At 42.0% G+C, this 24,920-nt stretch overlaps 1 protein-coding gene and 1 long non-coding RNA gene across 2 annotated transcripts; one reads left to right on the top strand and one right to left on the bottom strand.

Annotated features, from left to right (window-relative positions):
- Positions 1–1,891: 1,891 nt before the first annotated feature.
- LOC142965245 (uncharacterized) lies at positions 1,892–6,557 on the bottom strand. Its single transcript, XR_012957644.1, has 3 exons — positions 6,424–6,557; positions 4,546–4,851; positions 1,892–4,406 (listed from the first exon to the last, which is right to left on the bottom strand). It is a non-coding gene; the product is annotated as an uncharacterized LOC142965245 (long non-coding RNA).
- Positions 6,558–7,039: 482 nt separating this feature from the next.
- Positions 7,040–23,328, top strand: asns (asparagine synthetase). The gene is made up of 12 exons (XM_076105799.1): positions 7,040–7,133; positions 9,358–9,613; positions 10,812–11,049; positions 11,149–11,334; positions 11,422–11,523; positions 12,629–12,756; positions 13,253–13,379; positions 14,721–14,827; positions 15,880–15,980; positions 16,715–16,796; positions 16,879–17,034; positions 20,184–23,328. The coding sequence occupies exons 2-12, from the start codon at positions 9,365–9,367 to the stop codon at positions 20,391–20,393; spliced, it is 1,686 nt and encodes a 561-aa protein (XP_075961914.1). The 5' UTR covers positions 7,040–7,133; positions 9,358–9,364; the 3' UTR covers positions 20,394–23,328.
- Positions 23,329–24,920: the final 1,592 nt, after the last annotated feature.

Genomic DNA, 24,920 nt, shown 5'->3' with positions numbered 1-24,920 from the left:
CCAGCAACACTGCAGCGTAGAGCACGAGCCATTCATATTATTCATAAAAACGACACGATAGACAAATGAACACAGTAGTAACGCTACTGCAGATGTAAAAAAACAAAAGCAGTTCACTTACCAAAGCTGCTGTTCACTTAAAGACAAAGTCCATCCTCCTTTCTTTGATTACAAAGAGTTTAATACCGCAGTTGTACAGAACATCGGTGCGGGTCAGTTCCTCCTGCGAACGTGTTCGTTGAGTTGTAGATCCAAAAGAAGCCATAAAAGGTGTAACGCTTCTCCGCCGCTGTCAGACAGAAATACCGTTCGTACAAATCCTTTTCCATGCTGGGTCAGTGCTGCTAGCTGTGGGGTTGACCGACCCTTTGATACGATGTCCAGTTTTTCTGGAAATGTCCTTCTCCAGGAATCCGTTTCTCCTCCTTCAGCCATTGAGTGTTAAAAAAACACAGCTAGGTAAAAAAAGAATCTACACCAAGCAAAATGCTAAAAATGTCATAACTTCTCTTACATATGTTTCAACCTGAACTCTTACTAAATACTAACATCTGTTAGCTAGCTTTCTGTTTGACAAAAGTCACGCTGGCCCACTGACCAATCACGGTGCACGTTAATGCAGACGTACTTAGCAGGCTACCTGGGTACCACTGGCACGTCAAAGAATACACCCAACATGTCAAACTAAAGATCTGATTGGTTGAAGACTATGACAATCAACAATATCGTCTCCATTTACTTAAACTGCAAAGGCTCTCTAGAGGGCATCGGGCCTCTCCTTACATAGAGACATAGAGGCTGAATCTGATTGGATAAAATCTCTACTTAAAGCAAGCTGCACTGGAAGCAGCGCAACAGCCTCTTTTATTTTCTCATTGCACAGGACCTGTGCAATGAGAAAATAAGCTAATGGGAAAAAAATGACGATACATGTAGTGTATTTGTGAAAAATGATTAAATTATAAAATAGCTATAACTTTGTGATTCTGTTTAGGCCAGCAGAGAAGGCTTAGCTGGCCCTGACGGCCCACCACTGGTTTTGAGTGTGTGTTTGCATGGTTTTAGTAGTTTATATTTGGAGTTATTGTTGCAGAAATTTGTCCTTGTGACATTTGACATTTATTTGGATTGTGGATCAAGATAATGAAAAACAGCGGACTAATTGGACCACACAGCTGAGGATGGGCAGGATTGACAGTACCTTTTAATGAAGCGCTGACGTAACCTAGCAATTATGTCCATTTTGTTTTGACAGTCACGTCTATACATAATTGTTGTATATTTACATATTATGCATGCATATTATTTAAAGTTTCATTACAGTATATTATTATTGCTTTTCTTTCAGTTATCATATCGAGAACCTCTTCATGCAAAGAGCCAAACTGATGACTTTTAAACACAAAGTGGTGATCTACATAAAAAATGTCACTCTGAAGCAGTTTATGAAGTTTTGATAATTATTAATAACTTCATCACCACTGTCATACATCTTAAATGTAGGGGAACACAGTATGGTTAAAAATAAAAGGCGTATTTGTAGGTTTTTGTGTAAATGACTTCACCAACAGATTATTTTCATCACCCTGTTTTTAAATGTTACTCTTTTTAGAGACAGTACGGTGCTGCTCACTCGCTGGCTTGTAATGTTTTTTAACGAATTTAGATTTAGTCTTAGTCTATTAACTGAAATGTATCAGTACTATAGAAAACTGTAGTTTTATGTTCCCTTTTTATAACCCTTAAAAAGAGTTTTATGAAGCCTCATGAATTTCAAACAAAGAAACAACTCAACCTCATGAAACTTGTGCTGCTGCTGGAACTCTTGTCTGTCTGAAGGAGGAGGACAGCACACACACACACACACACCTGTTCACTTCATCAATCTCTATTTATTTCAACAACATTGTGCTGAATCAAAAGCCCAACATTTCCCCATGCGTCTTCTTCAGGGGCCGAGCAAGAAGTCTAAGTTACAAACAACTTTTTATACATTTCCAAAAACATGTTAACACATAACAAGGCATCCTATAATAGAATCACATTACTGGTGATCAAACCATAACATGTATCACCTGCATTAATGTGTCACCTGTGTGTGCTTTAAATATGATGGCACCATCTTGTGGTTGAAATAAGAAATACAAAAAGTTGTATCCAAACTAAATAGTAACAGTTGAACTTAACATATGAGGATTCATCTCAAGTCTCAAATCTTTGTGGACTCACACATGAAGAAGCTGCTGAACGCTTTGCCCTCCGACATACAAGACACACTGACATGCTGCTGAAGAGCAGAGCTCTCATTGTTGATGAGAAGGATTCACGAGTAACCACAGATGTGAATTCATTCTGTTCCTCATGAGGACGATGTGAATGCTTTGAGATACTTTCTGTCCATTGATGTGAACCAAATGTTGTCGGTAGATTTTGTGGTCAAGAGAGCTGAGATGATTTTCACCGAGAGTTACTTTAATTTTGATGAGTCATTTTTTCAAATGGATTGTATTTAACACAATGACCACTGTGGTCAGTACATCACAGTTTGGGGCTGATCTGTAATGATATTTGTCTTGAGCTCAGTGGTGAGTTAGAAAAGCTGGAAGAATTTAAAATGTATTTGAACAGTTTGACTCCAACTCTCCCTTTTGACACAAATTTTAAATCAACTTTTTAGATGTTAAATTAATACAAAATGGTGAAAAAACTACCAACAAGTATTCCCACTAAACCCACTGACAGGAACACTCTGATGACTGCAAGCAGTTTTAATCCAAGACCACTGAAAGAAAGTCGTCCTTCAAGACAACTACAGATTGTGAAGAATTGCAAGAGACTTTGATATAAAATCAGTGGATCTTAAAAACAAAAACAAGTTCCAAACAAAGGAGTTTCCTCCTCGACAGACTGATTACAACAAGACCAGCGAAAGATTCAGAATCTTTACTGAAACCAGCCGGAAAAAAAGGTGACAAGTTAATGCGGGTGATACATGTGATGCCTTGATTAACAGTGATGAGATTATCCCATAGGACGCCTTGTTATAAGGCTTTATAGGTATATTATAATGTGTTATGATTGTGCTTATAAAGCATTGAAGACATGACTTTCATAAGACGTGATGATTTATTATTTTACAGTGATAAACATAAGCATTTTTAACCAATAAATAATTTGTATCAACTCATTTATCAGAAAGTAAAAAGTAAGTAAAAATATCTGCTGGTAAACTGAAGTAAAAAACATAAAAAACTGACTCTGATCTCTAATATGAACGTGTCTGTTTTATGGACACAAACGACTGATCTGATGACTGCAGAGAATGATGGACATTTATTGAGCAACAGTGAAAAGGTTTACATGTGCACAGTAACAGAGCGAGCTAACTGGCCGTCTCTGCATCCTTCAGACCTCCACTAATCTGGCGGTGGTGCTGAGACAGGGAGGGTCACTCTCAGTTTGGGAGAGGAGCAGCAGGAGTCGGTGGAGAATGTGCAGGATGTGGAGGAGGACGGAGCATCTCTGGTACACGGCTCTGGTAGAAGGGATCGTCCTCATCGGTCCCTGCTGTTCCTCTATGGTCTTCACATGGCGATAGGAGAGGAGGCAGCGGTGCAGGTTGATGGAGGAGGCTTCAGGTGGAGCTAGAGTCATCTGGCAGCATCTTCAGGTGGAGGCCGAGGTTGATGGCTGCAGGTGAAGGTTCGGGTGGCGGGTGTCTGCGAGGATCTGCAGGTGGAGGCAGCGGTAATGGTTGTTGGTAGAGCCTGTAGGTGGATATTACGATGGCAGCTGTCAGGTGGAGGTTGCACCTGCAGCTGCACCTGCAGGTTGCTGGCAGAGGCAGTAGGTGGAGGTGGGTTTGTCATTTCGGAGGCAGCAGGTTAAGATGGATGGTTTGTTTTTAGGCTGATGGTGGAGGTTGTAGGTTGAGGGTGGAGGAAGGTGCTTTAGCTGGTTGTCAGAGGCTGTTTGTTTTCTAGAAGATGATTTCAGGAACTGTTGAGGCTGAAGCTGAATAAAAAGATTGTGGACAAAGACTGCATTTACCGACTCAAACAAAAAGAGGATTCTTCAGCTGTGAAGAAGATTACTTAAACTTAACATAACATAACATAACATAACATAACATAACATAACATAACCTATTACATTTAAACATTTACTACAATAATATTTACAGGTCTGATCATATTTGATCATTATTTTAGCTCATGGCTTCTTCCGAAGTGTCAAGAAAATAAACAGGAGGATAAACCCCGACCCCGTATGAGACGTCCACGTGCACCTGTCCGTCCTTGTCAGCTGTCTCTGTCAACGTGGGACGGTCCAGTCTCTCCCAGAGCTTCTGCTTGATGAGACGTCCCAGTGTTAAGCTGTGCGGACGCAGACGGCCGTTCTTGAACCTGTGACGAGAGGAAGACACAGAGATTAAATCATAACGAGACAAGAGATTCAAAATTTGATACATGGAATAAATTGAGTGAAAAAGTAAAGTGATCGGAAAATGTGATAATCATCAGATTGATTTTTGACACAACACACCTCAGCATATCGTCCACAACTTGGTGGTAGAGTAGCTGGTACTCTTCCTCAGAGCGCTTGTGGATCAGAGGGCCGTCGTGGTGCAGTGGAGTCGAGGAGGGCCGGGGGCCGGGGCCACACTGGAGGCAACCGGCAGGTCTGCAGGCCGGATGGAGGCCCGAGGCTTTGGAAGAAAACACACAGAGACAGGAGAGCCTCTGGAGTCTTAGCAGGTTGAGAAGGACGGGCCACGGAGCTCCTCCTCCTCCTCTGGGGTCGGTCTCCAGTAGCAGCAGAGCGCTGGCGCTTGCGGGTCAAAGTCGACACCTGGTGAGCAGCACATGAGAGGATGTCAAACTAAAACCTGTGTAATACTCTCTGGAGGGTTCACACTGAACTATTTGAATATGAGGATCTAAATGTGTCCCCTGGTCGTCCCTGCAGCATGAAGAGGAGAAGATGTACATCACTGCCAACAGCAAAAAGAGTCACTCAACTTATGTTTGATCAACACACACACCATGGTTTCAAATGTTCCATCTGTCAACATGGCTGACCTGTCCTGGGTGCCCTCCTCTTTATGGTCTGCGCATAGACGTAGGACTGGTGAGGGGGCGACACCTCTGGTGGTTCACCCAAAATTCAGATTTACGCCCATGCATGAAGCAATATTCACTGAGAGGCTATTGATGGTATTATACCCGTTTTTGAGTCTTTATTGGAGGCTGGTGTAATAATCGAGTGTGATGATTCACTGGTGCGCACACCAATTTTTCCGGTAAAGAATTTGAGACCTGGGGGAACCAACTGAGTGGCAATTTGTCCAAGATTTACAAGCAGTAATGCTTCGGTGCACCCGCAAGCATCTCAAGTTTCTAATCAACACAACATTCTGTCACTCATTCCTCCAGACACGACCCATTTTTCCTTCGTCGACTTGGCCACTGTATTTTTCTCCATATTCCTCAGAAAGAGAGGCACCCCTCTCTCATGACTCATGGTAAACATCTTTCTGCGCATAACAAACTGACCTGGACTGACTCCTCGACTGCTGCCTTTAATGACATATAGAGCGCATTACTTTCAGCTCCGACACTTGGACTACCTAAACTTGACACACCGTTTACACAAGCCGTTGACCAAAGGGACGGTTACATGAGAGCTTTAAAGGTTTTGAACGGTAGTTGGACAAAACAAATAAATTATGAAGCTGTCACTTGGAAGAAATAACAGAAACATGAATTTGTAAATAATTAAATTAGTTTGGTAATATGTGTAAGTTCATTGTTGAAACAACTCAATTATTCATGATAATACAAGATTGTTCCTGCAGACAGAGAGGATGGACAACCGAAACATGATGCATCATTAATAACATGATGAACTAGAAAGTTGCACTCAGTACAGTGCACATCTCCGCAAGGTGTGTCTGCAACGACCACTGCTGTAATGTGTGATTGAATGAATACGCACAATTGGCTAACCTCTGTCTAGACAAGAATGGACATTAAGGCATCGTAATATACACTTTATTTAAAGTAAAAAAAACAAGCGCTGATGTATGCAGGCAATCGGCTCAAAGTTGTTGTATGAGACATTTCATAGAATCCTGCCAAAAACAAAATTAAACTCAACAAGCTCTCCACCTGTGTAGCAGCAATGTAGGCTGACTCAGCAGTGTGTGTGTACTGGTAGTTGGCTGTCAGCTAACCAAACAACAAGATGAAACATGTTCAGATTTCTGCTCTGGAAATGTTTGCAAATGAACACTTTTGATAAGGTGTGCCTCATTTGCATATTTAAACATTTTCAGAAAACTTGTAATTCAGAAAAATACTTGCCTTGATGTAAGTAATCAACAGGGGAAGTATAGTGATATCTATCAGTTAAATGTGTTACCTCGTTAACCTGAAGTGTCTCCCCTTAAGTGCATTTCCCTTATTGGCCGACCTACTTTTACTCAAGTAACATATGTTACATACATATACATATGCAGGACTTTTACTTGCAACAGGGAGTATTTGTATACATCCTTCACCACGATCTGTAAGTGATGCAACATTACATCGAACTGACAGGAGAAGAGGCTGCATCGTCGAACTGGCAACATTAAAGTAACATCCCGCTCGTCTGTGGATATAGCCTTCAAAATAAATCATTCACCGAAGAATTACAAGCTATTTGGAAGACAATTAAATGTGAATGAGCTAAGTAAAAGCCTCTGCAATCAAAACAATTGAACATATATTTTTTAGTATATGGACTGCATACAGTATGTAGTCATATGACTGACACGTTTTTCCATAATCTCACCACTGCTAGTACGTAAGCTATCCAACTAGAAACTACTAACTGCTGTATTGTCCAGCTGTAGTTTATTCTCTCAATTTTGTAACACATATAGTGTCATTTGTGGCAGAATGTTTTGCTTTTCCCTCACTACTACAACGTGGCTGTACGCTCTTATTTTGAAGACACATTCACTGATTCCGGTTAAACATGATTGACATTGACCAAAGGGAGTCAGTGCGGTTGCATCAGTAACTGTACATCAAAGAGACGCTACTGTTTTAGCCGTCAGTGCTACGGATAGCGTCTTGAAGAACAAGGTCAGTCCAGCGGCTTCACTAGTGTTTGTTCGTTCGTGTTGTACATCTGTCTCGTTAGAATGAAATAGTGACTTTCACTCGAACGGAGTTTTTAAAAAGTACTCTACTCAATTAAAAGTACACGCACCCATGGCGAATAACTACTGGCCAATTCTGAATGGGGTCGGCGTATTCGTGAGCCACCAGGCAGCGTCTTAGTTCATGGACATATTAGCACGATACAGCAGGCACGTTGCGAAGCTCCCCGCTGCGGACCACCGTGAGGCGGAGGAGGGTGCTGGGAATAGATCAACCTGCCTGACATACGGAAACATGTGCAGCTTTGCCTGTGCCGAGTAGAACAATACCACATAATAATGTGTGACAGCTCCGTAGCCATGTTGCTGGCTTCTCACGTGTTTGGCCAGAGCTATTCAAAGTTTTAATAGGTAGGATTTTGAAAGGAGCTTGGTGTTATTTAGAACATATGGTAATCAGAATCACCTTATTTGCCAAGTGCACGTGCACATACAAGCAAGTTGATGTACTTACAGGCATAGAAATGAAAGCTAGGGACAACAAAGCTGGACAGATACAGTTCAATAACAGACAGGATTGTTATGTGCACAAGAAGTGAACAAATGGTTTTCTGGAGGTGTATAAGTCCTGGATGGAGGGCAGGCTTGCACCAATGATTTTCCCTGAAGTCCCTGACTCTTTGTCCCGTTTGGTGGCTGATCCGAACCACACAGTGATGGACGTGCAGAGAACAGACTGGATTATTGCAGTGTAGAACTGGATTGAGCTTCCTGAGCTGGAGCAGGAAGTACTTTCTCTGCTGGGCCTTTTTTTCCTCAAGGTGTCTTTGTCGAAAGTCCACTTCAGATCCCAGAAACCTGTTCATTATGATGTTTTGGGGGCAGCGTAGTGGAGCTCCCCTGAAGCCCACTGTCATCTTTAGAGCGCTCGGCTCCAGGTTGTTCTGACCACACCAGAGGGCCAGCTGTGCAAACTTGAAAAAGTTTAACAGATGGTCCGGGTGCTGGAAGTTTGTGATCCACTGACAGGTGGAGGCTTGGACAGTGAGCTGGGTGAGTTTGGAGCAGAGCATGTCTGGGATGATGGCGCTGAAAGGCAGTCCACAAGCAGGATCCTTGCATATGTCCCTGCAGAGTCCAGGTATTGCAGGATGTAGTGCAGACCCGTGTTAACTGCATCATCCACTGACCTGTTAACATGGTATGAAATGGCAGGGGATCCAGGTGGTCTTTTAAAGTCCTTCAGATGGGTTAACACCAGTCTCTCAAAGGATGTTATGACTACAGACGTCATGGTGTCATTTGATCTGTGATGGAGGGTTTGTTGGGGGCCGGGATGATCGTGGAGCATTTGAAGCAGGAGGGGACTGCACACAGCTCCACTGATCTGTAGATCCGTGTGACGTAGGGGGCGGCTGGTCACCACAGACTTTCAGACAGGAAGGGGGGCACGCCGTCTGGGCCTGGAGACATGTGTGCAGGTGGGGAGGGTCAAGGGTGATTGATTGACGTTCGGAGTCAGACCTGTTTTTCAGCTTTTCAGAGTAGCTGCTCTGTGAATTGAATTTATGAATTACTTTTCGTAGGTCTGCTATTTTAATAACTTTAAAATAGATTAAAAGTGTTAAAAATAAATTCAAGTGTTCTGGAGTGGTGCTGAGCTGACTAGCATTTTGTACTATGAATACATATTAATAACAAACAACTCAATAATTCTTTTAAAGGCTTGGTAAGGTTAGTTTCGGTGCTGTGAAATGAATCTCCCGCTGAACGCCAGAAGGTACAGTTGTTCTTTCTATGCGCAATTCCATCCTGTTAATCAGCACAAGTGCGGGTGAAACAACCAAACTTCTGACCACGTTGTGTTGCATTGGCCCCTCATGCGGCTGATCACTCACACTAGCTCATTGACGTTAGATTCTATGGACTGAATACATCTTCATATTTAAATTTGGTTTTCAGCTGTTTTTAGCCAATCCTTACAATTGGATATTTTTACAAACATTTCTGAGAAATCGAAAACTTTGGAAACATTGTATTAGTTTTCCACAAATGATAAAAAAACAATTCATCTTGGTTCTGGACTACATTTAGTTTGTATGCCACGGTATTTAACCTTTCAGGTTATTAATGTTTTATTGTATAGTTATAAACTGCTCACTAATCGACACTGTGTCTGTCTCTTTGTTTCTGTCCCTTTTCCACAGCTGTGAAATGTGTGGAATCTGGGCTTTGTTTGGCAGTGATGAGTGTCTGTCGGTCCAGTGCACCAGTGCCATGAAGATCGCTCACAGGGGCCCCGATGCCTTCCGCTTTGAGAACGTCAACGGCTTCATCAACTGCTGTTTCGGCTTCCACCGGCTGGCTATTGTGGACCAGCTGTATGGTATGCAGCCCCTGCGCATCAAGAAGTTCCCTTTCTTGTGGCTCTGCTATAATGGAGAGATTTATAACCATCACACGGTAAGACACGCTAGCGTCTCTGTGATACCATCGGTGTTAGCGGAGGGTTGAGGAGCTCTGTTCTTAAGGTCCAGTGTGTAGGAGGATATAGTGGCATCTGGTGGTGAGGCTGCAGATTACAACCAACTGAAACTTCTCCCGCGGGCCACGATTCTATCCAGAGTTGGTGTTTGGTTTGTCCGTTCTGGGCTACTGTAGAAACCTCTCCCTCTGTAGATATATACGCCTCCTTCTAAGCTAACAGAAACACAGATTCTTAGCTTCAGGTGATTTTACACTGAAGAACACAATCTTATTAATATCATATTCCTTTTCTGCCAGTAGATCCCATTGGACCTTTGAGAGGACATGCACAGTGCCTTAGTTCTGTTTAACAACTAACCAGTTGTCATATTACTAAACCAGTTTTTGTGACTGATGCTGATATTATCACTCTAGATTTTATGGATATTTTTTACGTAAACAAAATCTTTAAAGTTTGATATATAAAGAGAGTGTGCCATTTTATAATGTAAAATAGACTTGTCACTCATCTGGTGAACAAAACTGTAACGGAAACAGTGATCATGTGACACTGATATATCTGTAATAAGATAATATTGGCCAATAAGTTTCCCCTGCGGACTCATTGGTTAGACTCTACAGAACACTTGAAACATATTGAAATCTCAAAAGCAAGTTCAGAGTCTGGCGATACGATATGAATCATGACTCAGGGCTTACGAGTCACTATATTGCGGTACTGTAAGCAAGGCAATATATTCAGTTTTTTTCGTAGTATAAAGAACACACCGCCATATGCATAATATCTGAGTAAGAATATGTTTACTTTTTTATGGAATCAGAACAGTTGGATCTGCATTTGCATTTATCACAGTCCCTGTAACACCCGACATCATAGCTCTACTTTGAGAAGGCATACTGAGGGCACACGTCTTTACAAATTGCATAAAGCGTGGACTGAGTTAATCTTTGCATGAAAACTAATAAATACAAAATCTACAGTGTTTTTGAGAATTGATACAATATCACAAATCATAATATAGCGATATTGGATATTTTGGATTTTCTTTTTCCCCTACTGGGGACAAAGTGGAATCAATGACATTGGGCATACATTTTTACCTGGTGGAAGCGCAGTTCTCATAACGCATCTAAAATAACCCCGTCTGTGGTATTTTCTTCCATTTTCTTTCAGCTGAGAAAGCAGTTTGACTTTGACCACCAGACTAAAGTGGATGGTGAGATTTTGCTCCATCTGTATCACCGCTTCGGCATCCAGAAGATGTCTTCTCTGCTGGATGGTGTCTTTGCTTTTATTCTGCTGGACACTGCCAACAGAAAAGTCTTTCTGGGGAGAGACACGTACGGCGTCCGGCCTTTGTTCAAATTCCTCACGGATGATGGATTTCTTGCAGTCTGCTCCGAAGCCAAAGGTAACGGGATAGTTTATTACACCCTGTGAATCTGGGTCTCTCGTACTCGTTTTACAGCTTTTTTTAGCGTTGCTCAACTTGTTGTTATTCTGATCACAGGACTCACAGACATCACCCATTCAACGGCTTCCCCTGCCAACATCGTGGCCCTGCTCCCTGGGCACTTCGAAGCCTTTGATTTGAAGCAGAACGGAAAAGTTGAGTCCGTTCAGATGGATCAGTTTCACTGCTGCACAAAAGAGCCCGCCCATGCCGTCTACGACACTGTGGAGAGACTGCGTACAAGTATGAAACCGTTCATTGTTGACTCCTGTATATCTACTCATTTGGTAAACAATTTTGATGAGTTTCATCTCACTGATGTCTCTGCAGGTTTTGATGAGGAAACGGTGAAAAGCAACATCAGAGCCCTGTTTGAGAACGCCGTGAGGAAACGTCTCATGGCTCAAAGGAGAATTGGCTGTCTTCTGTCAGGTAATTTAAAATATGGAAAATGACATAACATACTTTATATGAACGTAAGCCTTCATTAAAACAACACACTGTCTCCTCACATGCTAATTCCTCCTGTACCAAAAACTAGCCTGGTGTGATGGTGTGACACAGAGGATATGATCGTTTTACTCTATGTGGGACTTTGTTCGTCTCCGTTCCCTCAAAGATCAGCGCTGTCGAGAAGGTTTAGACAAATACTGAAAATGAGTAGGGATTCACGATACCGATGTTTAAAACAACAATTTGGCCGATGCTGATACCGATTTTGTTTGCTAAATAATTGTAAAAAGGGATCTATTTAAAAGTCATTCACCAATTCATTAAACTGTCTTTGCATGAGCACAAATTCAATAATACAAATGTACTGTATGTCACAACCTTTGATATAATCTTTCACATGAATAAGATTCTTAAAAAGAGAACGCTTCAAAGCCCTTTCATTTGTAAACCAACCACATGAGTGCACGGCACCCATCCTCATGACCAGCAGGCGGCTTCTTCTCTGACTCAGCAGCTGGTAACTGTTGTCAGGTTACCAACCCAGCAGCTGCAATGCAACAGATAAACATCGGCCAGTCAACAAGGCCGATATCGGCCGATAGATCAATACATCCCTAAAATTAGCATGTCAAAGTTCACATACATTAAACTCAATGTGAAATTTGATCTGGATTTTGTTTTGCTGAGTCCCCTGATTATTGCATTTCCATTGAAACTAATTTATTTTGGTCCAAAATGTCCCTGTTAGAAATGCTGGTGTGAGCAGCCGTATGACTGACTGCCAAGATCCAAGAATGTGGTGGTCTTATGTGAATGCTAAACACATACAGCAGACATATGAACAGTATTGGTGAGATAATAGAAAATACAGAGCAGTTCTGTCAGCATATTTTCAATATGCAACACACTTGTTGGTATCAGTTCTGTCCACATATGTGATTTGCTTAAAATAGAAGTTTACTGCACCTCATGCAGCCCAGTCACATGGTCAGTCGTTGTTACGTTGTCATCAGCGTAGCCTGAATTTCATTATTTCTTGGTAAGCTTGTGTTGATGATCCTCACTCATGTGGTCTCCTCTCTAGGTGGTCTGGACTCCAGTTTGGTTGCTGCTACGCTGGTGAAGCTGGCCAAGGAGGAGAAGCTGCAGTATCCCATCCAGACCTTCTCCATCGGGTCAGAGGACAGCCCAGACATCTTAGCTGCTCGTAAGGTCGGTGCTTCTGAAAGGAGTGTTTGTGTGAAGGGTCACATCACTGATCACGATGGCAGCTCCTTTCAGCTTTCTTTTAGCACCGAGGCCGTGTTGAGAGCCGTGTGGAGGCAATGGAGCACCTTTAACTATTTCAAAATGTCTTATATTCATCAGTTGCAACTTCATAATAGCCATCCAAAAATGATTATAGAAGGTTTACAAACTAATTATTTATCATTAACAAAGCGTTACAAATATCTGTTCATCTATCTTATGTCCTGTTTATCTTATGTCCTGTCCTAAAGGTTCACAAATTATTTGAAAGTCCTGAACAAATATTTTATATAGAATATAAAATATTATGTGTGTGAGAATACACTGTTAACATAACAGATTTTATAGCATTACTAATAGTTAGTAAAGCTATTTTAATTATCATTGAATTGTTTAACAGCAAAGTCCTTGTAAAAAAGGACAAAACAAATATGACGTTTGTTGTGTTTTTACTCGTCAGGTTGCAGCTCACATTGGCAGCGAACACCACGAGGTGAACTTCACTGCAGAAGAAGGCATCCAAGCTGTCGAGGAAGTCATCCATCACCTGGAGACCTATGACATCACCACCGTACGCGCCTCTGTTGGTGAGTGTTTTATATCTATATCTATAGATATATATACACATTGTGAACAACAGATCTGTGTTGAGATCAGCAGGAGGAGAGCTAGAGAGCTAGCTAAGGTTAGCTGTTAGCACACAGAGCAGAGCTAACGGCTAACATTAATGGAGATGCATTGAGTTTCGTGGTGATGTGTTCACGCTCTATTCAGTAAAAATAAACAGTAGACAATGGTAAATTATAACGTTGTCGTTAAGTGCTCGACTGTAATCTTTAGACAGTTGTTTGAAGGAGATGTTTTTTACAGCAATATAAAATAGATATTAGAGCGGGAATTATGACCTGTTTACCTTTCAACAGCTCTAAGTGTTTAGTTATTTATACATTTTTTTATTGTGGATATTGAATGGGGTAGCGAGAATTGTGGAATTTCACTGGTATTTGTATTGTCTACTAAATGTCTGGTATGGTGACAACTCTAGTTTATACCAAGTGTCATAATCTGGCCTATCGAGTGTTTTTTCTTACATTTTATGTAAGAAATAAGAGACACCACTGGTAGGAGGTCCAATTCGTGACATTCATTCGCATAAACTACCTTTATTGCCGCTTATGATTAAGAAAAGACATCTACATTGTTCACAGTGGATTTGAATCCATTTGGTTTAGTGGAGGAGCAGTGGAGCAGTTCAGTGCTTTGTTTCCACATCTGTGAAAGGCCGCCTCACATTTCTGCTGCAGCGCTGCATTCCTTTTCCTCCCGATTGACTCGTCTGAAACACAGGCGATCCAGTGAGATTAGTTCAGTGACAAAAGAGGTGAATGCAGAACGCATGGGACATTTAGAGGCCACGACCCAGCAGTACAATCAATGATGCGTCATGAGATGCATTGATAAAACAGAATAAATGACTGCAATGCAACTTTATCGAAGTCTGGAAAACAGGAGCTAAGATCACATCGTACACTTAAAGATGAAGTGCATTTAATTTAATTAATATATGTTAGCATATGTTTTTGAATGTGGTCATTTGTTATTTCAACAGTTAAAGTTGGCATCGCTCTATGCCATTATTTATTTTTAATTCATTTTTGGCACAGGAAATGCTCCACAGGCAAAGAACATCTGTTCGTAGTGTGAGCCTGATTCACATGCTTCAATGATAATCAATCATCAAGGCTGTTTACATCGTCCTTCATAATTGTAGCCGTCTTTCAAAGGTTCCTATATGCGCGATTATTAATCGTTAATATTTGGGACTTAAACTGTGGCGTGTTTTTCCCGATTCAGTTGAGGATATTTATATTCTGATTTGACTATTTCATATGCCATATCTGTGTGAGTTAACCCTTCTTCTGCTCTAGGGATGTACTTGGTTGCAAAGTACATCAAGGAGAAGTCTGACAGTGTGGTGATCTTCTCTGGAGAGGGCTCTGATGAGCTGACTCAGGGATACCTGTACTTCCACAAGGCAAGTCACTGCTGCTCAATCTTCTTTTGTTTGGCAAGAGAAACCTTTTTGTTAATAACAATATATAGTAGCATATTCAAATATCAAATATAAAGATATCCCTGCATAGTGAGGAGCGATATGATCAAGGTGCCACATTACAATAATAATTTGAGAGTGAGGACGTTATTATTTTGGGCTCACAGAGTCCAGCAACAGAAGAAGAAACAGGAGGGTCTGCAGCACATGAACCATGAAACATAAACGTCACAACGTTTTAGAAGCCACGATGTGAAACCGAGTCGTGCATTTAGTTTGAGTTGAGAAAGGTTTGGGCACTACTGCTGTAATTTAGTAAAGTAGCCACCGAACAAACAAGGAACAAAATGTGGAACCATGTGACCAACTAACCTCCCTGAAGGCCTTCAGACATGACCAGCAGCAGCCGGGTCACTGAACAGTAGCTGACAATCTAGTCTTTGCTGACCTCCAGTGGCAGAAGTTCTACTAAATGTGGAAGTCTACTCTTTTTTTGTTGTTTACTACAATTTGCCTGTATTTGAGGATTAGGGTGCAACACATGGCCTTTATTGAAGTGATTCTGCGATGTAGCCGTTACCTGTGTGCTCTTTAGACTGTCGGGGCACGAGGACATCCCGAGGTTTCGTTTTTGACAAAAGACGATATAATGTCGGCCGAACCAGGTCACTGTTTTTAAGGGGAGACACGAGGATGCAAGGCAGGAAGATACAGGGTTTGTTCTCTTTGTTTGTCAGAGCATTGGATTCCTCCATTGCTGTCAGGATGTAATGAGGATTTCAACATAATTATCTCATGTTTACATTTAATGTTTCTTATGGCTCCATTGAGACATGCCGGTACATTAACATAAAGAGACGATGGTGGAGAACAAGCATTCGGGCTGTCATGCCGGATGTTCATTTATTCATCCATGCAGTCATCATAAATCAAAATGATGAAACACCGTGTTGAATTGCCATGAGGTCGATGTAAAGGAGTGCATGTTTGAACGGAGGCTTTGTTATGCTGACGTAGTTGAGTTCCTCCTCCAGGCTCCGACTCCCAAAGCAGCCGCAGAGGACAGTGTTCGACTGATGAAGGAGCTGTACTTGTTCGATGTCCTCCGTGCTGATCGCACCACTGCTGCACACGGGTAACACCTTCCACTCACTGAGGAAGTCAGGCTCCATCAACTAAAAGACATGACACACAAACCAGCAGAGGGAGAGTTGTCTCTTGTTGTCGAGCCGGAACCAGCAACTCTTTTTTTTTAATTTTATCTTTGCCTAATTAAACAACTTAAACTGTTAATTGAGAATTAAAACAGTTTTCTGTCGCTCAGCTAACTGATCCACGAATAGTTTCAGCTCATTGAAACTGTAGTGTACTTTCTGGCTTTGACTGTTGGCTGTGATTTGTTTTTGCTTTTATTTCTGCAAGTCAATTAATTAAGCAGAAACACGCTGACATAACGGACAGACACTAATTAATATTAGTGCAACAGCTTTTGATGAATGTCATTTTCAGCCTTGATGGAAGACCTGAAAGGTTTTACAATCTCATCTTTAATTTTTCCACCAAATTGTAAATCATTCATAAGAGCGTTGAACAGCTCCATCAACGGCAAAATGAAAAACGCATCATAATTAAGGCAAAATGTGATTAATTATACCTTAATATTGGCTTAAATATCTGCAGCAATGGAATCCATTAAAGCCAATAAGGTAATACTGGTTTTAAATAAGTAATGATGAACAGTGAAAAGTCCGAATAATGGAGCCGTTGACCATCTAATACAATACCACTAGTTCGTCCAATCCTTCCACTTCATTAATAATGTGTTATTTATATGTCTCGGCTCGTCTGACGCTCCTTTCCATCCCTCAGTCTGGAGCTCCGAGTGCCGTTCCTGGACCACAGATTCACCTCATACTACCTCTCTCTGCCCGAGGAGATGAGGATTCCCAAGGTCAGTTCATCTGTACCCGGTGTGTTTATCTCACGTGTTCCAGCATGGCTTCGTGATAATAGCGTTCTCCTGTCTTAAGCAGCATGGGGTGGAGAAGCATCTCCTGAGGGACTCCTTCAAAGATCTCAACTTGATCCCGGATGAGATCCTGTGGAGGCGCAAAGAGGCCTTCAGCGACGGTATGATGTCTGTGAAGAAGTCCTGGTACGTGTGCCTGCAGGAGCACCTGGAGTCCATGGTATGTGTTCCAGTAAGACCTGTTCAACAGTGTTCACTTTAAATCCGTGTTCTCTCTGGCAGCTACCTTAGGTTTAAGGTCTTCTTTCACCATGGGCCTGACCAATAAACGACACGAGAATATTCATAATTCATACCTGCAGCGATGTGGATTTGCATCAGCTGCACCACTTGTTCACCTGGTGTGTGTTTCCTTTGTCAAGGTTGAAAGGAGTAATAATAGGCTCGTAGAAGACTAGCCAGTCCTGCGCAGAATCGATCACCAGCGATCGCCGAACAATGCATGCCGGTTAGATTTGTGTCCGACTTGCTCTGACGTCATGAACACGTGGTCAACAATAACCTCACGAGAGCGAGGAGGCCATGGGTCCTCTTCACTGACTGCACTTCCTGTTTCTTTGACTTCCTGTTTATTTATTGAAGGCGGCTAGTTTTTTTCCCCGCCCCCTGCTGCTGCCGCCTGCTCTCGTCCACTTTCCAGGCGAGGAGCAGTTCATCTCAAACGAGCCTAATGTCTGCCGTCTTGGTTCGGTACACGAAGCCTCCGAGTTCTTGAACTCTATTGTGTACTTTTTGAATATGTCCAAGTTGATGTGATTGATTGACGCTTCTTTTCGTTGTCTGAAAAATGTACCTTGTTCCAGGAAAAGAAAAACATTATGTCACTTGTTTTGTCGACTAATATTTGGGTTCCGTGTGATTGTACCCATAACAAAAACAGCAGATTGACGAGATATATTGACGTGCAAATTAATCACAAAGAAATCTGGTTTGAAGATGTGCAAAGGCCTTTAGTCTTAGTCTGTAGAAGAAAATGCTTTAGTTTTAGTCACACTTTCATCCCTCATAGTTATTATTATCTCCGCCTGGAGGATCATGTGATCGGTCAATTGAGTTTATGCGTCTGTGAGTGAGTGTGCACCTCTGTGTCTGTCCACGGCTAATCTCTCATTCTGCTGCAGCACACTGCAAAATATTTTGGGTGGCCAGTTATGGCTGCATGCGCAAGGACCTCTCGTTGTTGGGTTGACACACACTTTGTCAAAACACCTTTTATTGCCTAATTATTGCCGCTAATCTTAACCGGCCCCCGGGCGGCAGGGGCCGCTAGTGATACCAGGGATGAGGTCATCTCAGACCCTCAGCTGTTACTCCGCTGCCAGAGACAGAGTTGGTCACTGTCATTGTTTTGGATGATGTGATTGGCTATCAGCTAACCAGTCCCAACATATCCACATTGAGCTGCTGCTGTGCGGGCAGACAGCATGCTGAGTTTAATTTAGTTTTTGGCAAGCCTGTATGACTGTATGCCTGTATGTCTGCATGACTGTATGCCCGTATGCCCGTATGCCTGTATGTCTGTATGCCTCTATGTCTGTATGCCTGTATGCCTGTATGCCTGTATGTCTGTATGCCTGTATGTCTGTATGACTGTATGTCTGTATGTCTGTATGCCTCTATGTCTGTATGCCTGTATGCCTGTATGTCTGTATGACTGTATGTCTGTATGTCTGTATGTCTGTATGACTGTATGTCTGTATGCCTGTATGACTGTATGCCCGTATGCCCGTATGCCCGTATGCCCGTATGCCTGTATGCCTGTATGACTGTATGTCTGTATGTCTGTATGACTGTATGCCTGTATGCCTGTATGACTGTATGTCTGTATGACTGTATGTCTGTATGACTGTATGCCTGTATGCCCGTATGCCCGTATGCCCGTATGCCTGTATGCCTGTATGCCTGTATGTCTGTATGCCTGTATGACTGTATGCCTGTATGCCTGTATGACTGCATGACTGTATGCCCGTATGCCTGTATGCCTGTATGACTGTATGACTGCCGCTTGTTTTTGAGTTTGAATGAGGTCTATTTTATGACGTTTTACAGTCCATTTGGCAACGTTTTAGTCGACTAAAGTCATCACATTTAAGTTATTACTTTTAGTCAAAATGTTCTATCTTCATTTTGTCACTTATATTTAAAATTGGTCTTCGTGTGAGTCAAATGTCCTTTTTTAGTCATCAAATTATATTGAACATTTCAGTGAATCTAGTTGAGACAAAACCAATCATTTTGTCATTTTTGTGAGACTTATTTCACATGCTATTCTATTTTATCATTATCTGATGAGAAACACAGGATGAAGGATGAAGGACTGTGCTCATTAGTGGTGAGCGGGCCAACATGCAAAAAGATGTGCTCCTCACCCACCAGAACCCAACCGCCAACTTTATAAAAAGGAGTCAATTTTATACTTGAAACCACAATTTAGTTTTTTCTGTCAACAATATTGCATGTTTGATGTGGTCGCCATTAGTGTTTAATGACGTCTCGTCATTTTCATAGTTTTTGTTAATGAGATTGACACTGGTTTAAATGACCTCATCCCAAAAACATTCAAACAAAAAACACACTTTTTAATGATTCGTCCTCTTTGAAATTGTATTTGATCTATTGTATCGCCTATTTTATTGTTTATATTTTATTCAAATTTAGATCTTTTGAATATCTGTTCATACATGTGTGTGTGCAGAACGAGCGGGGCTACAACTACAGTTCATTGTGCAACAATAATGACAACAACACATCCTGAGAATCCTTGTTGTTCACAGGATACAGTGTCTCTTTTGATGCAACCACTAGGAGACGTCATAGTCAAACATTTCAAAGCTGTTAAAGTCATACAATACAATCCAGGAGTGTGGCTGCTGGAGGAAAATACATGAACGCATGAACGCCTTTGTGTACGCGGAGCTCGTCTGCAGAGCGCGAGTACACACAGAGCTTAACTCTGCATGGTGGATGCACTGCTAGAGGACCACGTGAGGGGAACGAGTGTTCAGGGAACACCTCGACCACGACAACCTTGATAACTTCGTCCAAATAATTATTTTTCTTGGTCTTCCTCTCGGTTCTAAAAAGAAAAACCTTTATTTGGGATTCGTGAAAGGAAATTGCGTACTGGCAGGCATATGCAAGTTTTTATAAATCAGAATATTTTTTTGCCGTAAGTACATCAGTACGTACGCTAACATTTCATTAATGAGACCTCAGATAATTATCCATTTAACCGTGAACAAAGGATGCGAATGCTTGTTTTCCAATGTACACAGAGAAGTGTGTGAGCTGCGTTCTGTCGTCTCTCAGGTGAATGATGACCAGATGGAGAAGGCTCACAAGACGTTCCCTCACAACCCTCCGCGCACCAAAGAGGCCTACTACTTCAGACAGGTGTTTGAGAAGCACTACCCAGGCCAGGCCAAGTGGCTCTCCCATTACTGGATGCCCCGCTGGACCAACGCCAGCGACCCGTCGGCCCGCACCCTGGCCATCTATAAACCTGATAAAGACCAGTGATTCCCTGGAGCAGCTGCTGGTCTGTGTGGGTCCGTCAGCAACATGTTGGCCTTAGAACATTCTACTCTGTGTCCTACTCTGTCTCCTACTCTGTCTCCTACTCTGTCTCCTACTCTGTCTCCTACTCTGTCTCCTACTCTGTGTCCTACTCTGTGTCATACTCTGTGTCATACTCTGTCTCCTACTCTGTGTCATACTCTGTCTCCTACTCTGTGTCCTACTCTGTGTCCTACTCTGTGTCCTACTCTGTCTCCTACTCTGTCTCCTACTCTGTGTCCTACTCTGTGTCCTACTCTGTCTCCTACTCTGTGTCCTACTCTGTCTCATACTCTGTCTCCTACTCTGTGTCCTACTCTGTCTCATACTCTGTGTCATACTCTGTGTCATACTCTGTGTCATACTCTGTCTCCTACTCTGTGTCCTACTCTGTGTCCTACTCTGTCTCATACTCTGTCTCCTACTCTGTGTCCTACTCTGTGTCCTACTCTGTGTCCTACTCTGTCTCATACTCTGTCTCCTACTCTGTGTCCTACTCTGTCTCCTACTCTGTGTCCTACTCTGTGTCCTACTCTGTCTCATACTCTGTCTCCTACTCTGTGTCATACTCTGTGTCCTACTCTGTGTCATACTCTGTGTCATACTCTGTCTCATACTCTGTCTCCTACTCTGTGTCCTACTCTGTGTCCTACTCTGTCTCATACTCTGTCTCCTACTCTGTGTCCTACTCTGTCTCCTACTCTGTGTCCTACTCTGTGTCATACTCTGTCTCCTACTCTGTCTCCTACTCTGTCTCCTACTCTGTCTCCTACTCTGTGTCATGTTTTGGAGAGGCAGATGTTGAGGTGGTGAACTGAAGCCAGACTGTAGAAATGAAATGTGAGAGGCATCATTACAGGTTTAATGATGCCTCTCACATTTAATATCACTTCACACGTTACTTTACACCTACATATTCTCTTTATCATTAACAGTTAAACCAGCAGTGGTAATTGAGCTTGTACTCGTGAGCCATAACTAGAGACACATTTCAATTGTTATTAAGATATAAACCAACTCAAACCTCACATCAAATGTTGCTTAATATTTAATCAGCTCTCCTCAGCGCAGAGCAGAGACCGAAGTACCAACACTCGTGGTCAGCTGATGAAATGATCAACTGATCACTCCATATCATTATGTCATAAGTAAATAAATTGCGTTCACCTATCAAACTTCCTTTTAAAACAATAGATACTCTGGAACTGGTGGAATACTGTCACCTGCTCTTTTTAATCTATATATGGATGACCTTTCTAAAAAGTTAAAAGAGTGTAAGACAGGATGTATGGTGGGGGAAAGTCTTATTAACCATCTAATATACGCTGATGACTTAGTGGTCCCGTCTCCTTATAGCGCTGGTTTACAGTCTGCTCACGGTAGGTGTGCAGTATGATATCAAATTCAACTCTAAAAAGAGTGTTATCGTCATTGCTAAAACCAAGGAGGATCAGAAGCTACATTTTCCCTCGTTGTTTATGGGAGGCCAAGAGCTAAATGTGGTGCACAAAATGAAATATTTGGGTCAGATCATCAGGAATGACCTAAGTGATGATGACAATGTGCAGCACATCGTATGCACAAGCTAATATGCTGGCACGTAAATTTCATATGTGCACAGATGACGTTAAAACAGCTCTCTTCAGAGCCTACTGTACTCACTGTATACAGCCCACCTGTGGTGCAGCTATAGTAAATCTAAAATGAAGAAGATTCAGGTGGCATCTAATGATGCTTTCAGAATCTTGCTCAAGCTTCCAAGATGGACAAGTGCAAGTCATATGTTTGTGAGTCGTAATGCACCTTCCATACTGTGTTAGCTGTATTAGCAAAATATTAAGTACAATGTGTCAGTTTGATACCGTTAATGAATTGTGGCCATTGCCGTCTTGGTTTTTGGCCATCAATCACCCTGTAGCCCCGCCCTAAAGCATACTCTGCTTTATGGTCTGTTTGACTCTAAATGGACCATAATGTACTAAATGAACATCATGCTGTATTGAAGAAGACTTGAAACTAGAGTTTGAGACTATAAACTCATGTTTGCAATGTTTACTGAGGTAATAAATCAAGAGAGAAGTAGAGTCATTTTCTCATAGACTTCTATACAACCAGAGGAGTCGCCCCCTGGTGGACAGTAGAGAGAATGCAGCTTTCAGACTCTTCAGCATGGCTTCACTTCTCAGAATGGGAAATTACTGCTAGTGTGTTACAGCTAGTCCTGACATGCTCCATCAAAGACCGACAAAGACCAGCACATAAGGTTAGGTTAGACTGATCTGTGAGGTCTATATGTGCATTGTGTTTAAACACATCAATCACCTCAATCACCTCAAAGTTAGTATCTTTTTTTCTATTTTTTCCTGGTACTTCATAGATACTGTGGGCTCATAGATGACCTTAGACATGATGATACATTTATTTTAGTAGCTTCAGACCATCACTAGATTTTGTACCGGTCTGCATTAGACCTGTATGTAAAATGATGTCATGTTTCTATGGTGGTTTAGGGTTTAACACCAAATGGTTTTACTTCAAGCTGCTAACACCAAAATGGCTGCTGACTAGTATATTACAAAATATGTGTGAGAGACCTTTTTACACTGTCTCATGGGTAGAGGTGGGTCGTATGTGAACATTGTCAGTTACACTGTTAACGCTATTCACACTGTTTAACGTCATCTCTGCTGTTATAGGACTGGCTATGCAAACGTGTGCGTGCGTGCGTTATATAATGTTCCATTTACCATTACGGCATAAAAAGCTCACGTGGAACTGAATCTGTTGCCAGGCTGTTGTATTGGATTGCATTCATTATATAGTCCTCTTTGTCATCTTGTCCAGCTAACATCATCTGTGTGACTTGTTTTCTATTATAATAAATTCACCTCTGACACTGCGTCCCTGGTGTAGTGCCTCTGTCGTCCACCAGAGAGCGCCCTTCACCTCTAAAGACGCTCTGAACCCCAGAACCTTTTGGTTTGTTTTACTCAAGGAATTCACAACTTGCAAGCTGAAAGTTGAACCGGTAAAGAAAATAATTTTAATATTTGTTGAACCATAACACAAAGGTATCCTGTCATATGACACCATGTGTCCAGCTGGAGAACTTCTAAAAGCCACTTGAAAGCCGAAATGGGAACCTTTCCAGGTGTGTTGTATTTATAGAACAATCAGTTGCAATTAAACAGTAATGAGGCACTATACAGTGACTTTGGCAGTACAATGTTTAGCACACCCTGGGGCATAGCCGTGCTTTGATGGTCCACAACAACATTTAGTCTTTTGTAGCATGGCAGATGGTGGAAAACGCTCACAGAAACCACGAACATTGATAACGAGGCTCCTCGACCTTCAGCCGGGGTAAATGAAAACTGTCACAGGTACAGCACCGCTACATCACTACGATGTGGAAACAGAATCAATTTTATTCGACTAACAGCTATAGGCTACACAGTTTGAGGGAAAACAAAACCAGCGTCGGGTATCCACTCCCACGGAGAAGGAAAGGCTCGATGAGGTGCAGGCTGGTGAACAGGTGACCGCCTAGCGGCGCTTGTCGTACGATTGTACTGTGTTCCACTCATACGAGCCTGCAGAGGGAGAAAGACGTTAGCTTCATCCGGTGCTGTTGTTACCTAAAAGGTAAGATGTGGCACGAGACATGAGCAGAGTTCCCTTGAATACGACTTACCCGGCTCTTCTTGGCTCCTTTTCCCCATCAGGCCAACAAAAGAGTTGACTTTATGCCCTTCAAAGTAAGAGGATTTGATTTGAGACAGTCCTCTTAAACCATTCTGTACACTGAACAGCATTATAACATTTAGTTCACTGCAACCAGCATTTTAGACATACTGAGGTCAACGGTTCCTCCAGTGCAACCCCAGTCCTCTCTGAAGAGAGTCTGATTATTTATATTTAATCTCATTGGCTTGTAAAATGTCAGATCGTAGTCATTAATTTAATAGTTCCCTACATATTGGTCTCAATGTTAGTTCACAGCTGCTGTCTCCACACTGCCGGGCTATAATTCTGATGGAAAATACAAACACTTTAATTTGACTCATTATCTTTAAAAAAAGAAGAGAAAAACATTTGATCTCAAACGGTTCTGAACCTCTTTGGCTTGTGACTCATTAAAGCAAGTCTGGACATAGTTGTGTCTGTCATCACACTATGCATATTATTGTATGTCTGCAGGTAGAGACCACGCTAACACGTGATTATTCCTCATCAGACTGGTAATTTAAGGTCTGAAGAGAGAAAACTAAAAGTGGATTTTTCTTTCCACTTACCCATTTAACCTTCTTGGGGCCCCTTTGGGGGGGGGGGCTCAACCCCAAGATTAGAGTCTATAAACCAGCCATGTGTATTCTGTGTGACTGTGGAATGTAACCTCTTCCTCAGGGTTCCCTGAAAGTACACCGTATGGCCTTGTGGTCTCCTGTTTTGCATCACGTGGACTAAAGGAGCGTTTAGTTCTGCAGATCC

This window comes from Anarhichas minor, unplaced genomic scaffold, assembly GCF_050575085.1.
Source record: "Anarhichas minor isolate MPS153535 unplaced genomic scaffold, ASM5057508v1 ptg000033l, whole genome shotgun sequence".
In the NCBI taxonomy this organism is placed as follows: domain Eukaryota; kingdom Metazoa; phylum Chordata; class Actinopteri; order Perciformes; family Anarhichadidae; genus Anarhichas; species Anarhichas minor.
This window is presented reverse-complemented; position numbering and strand designations above follow the sequence as displayed.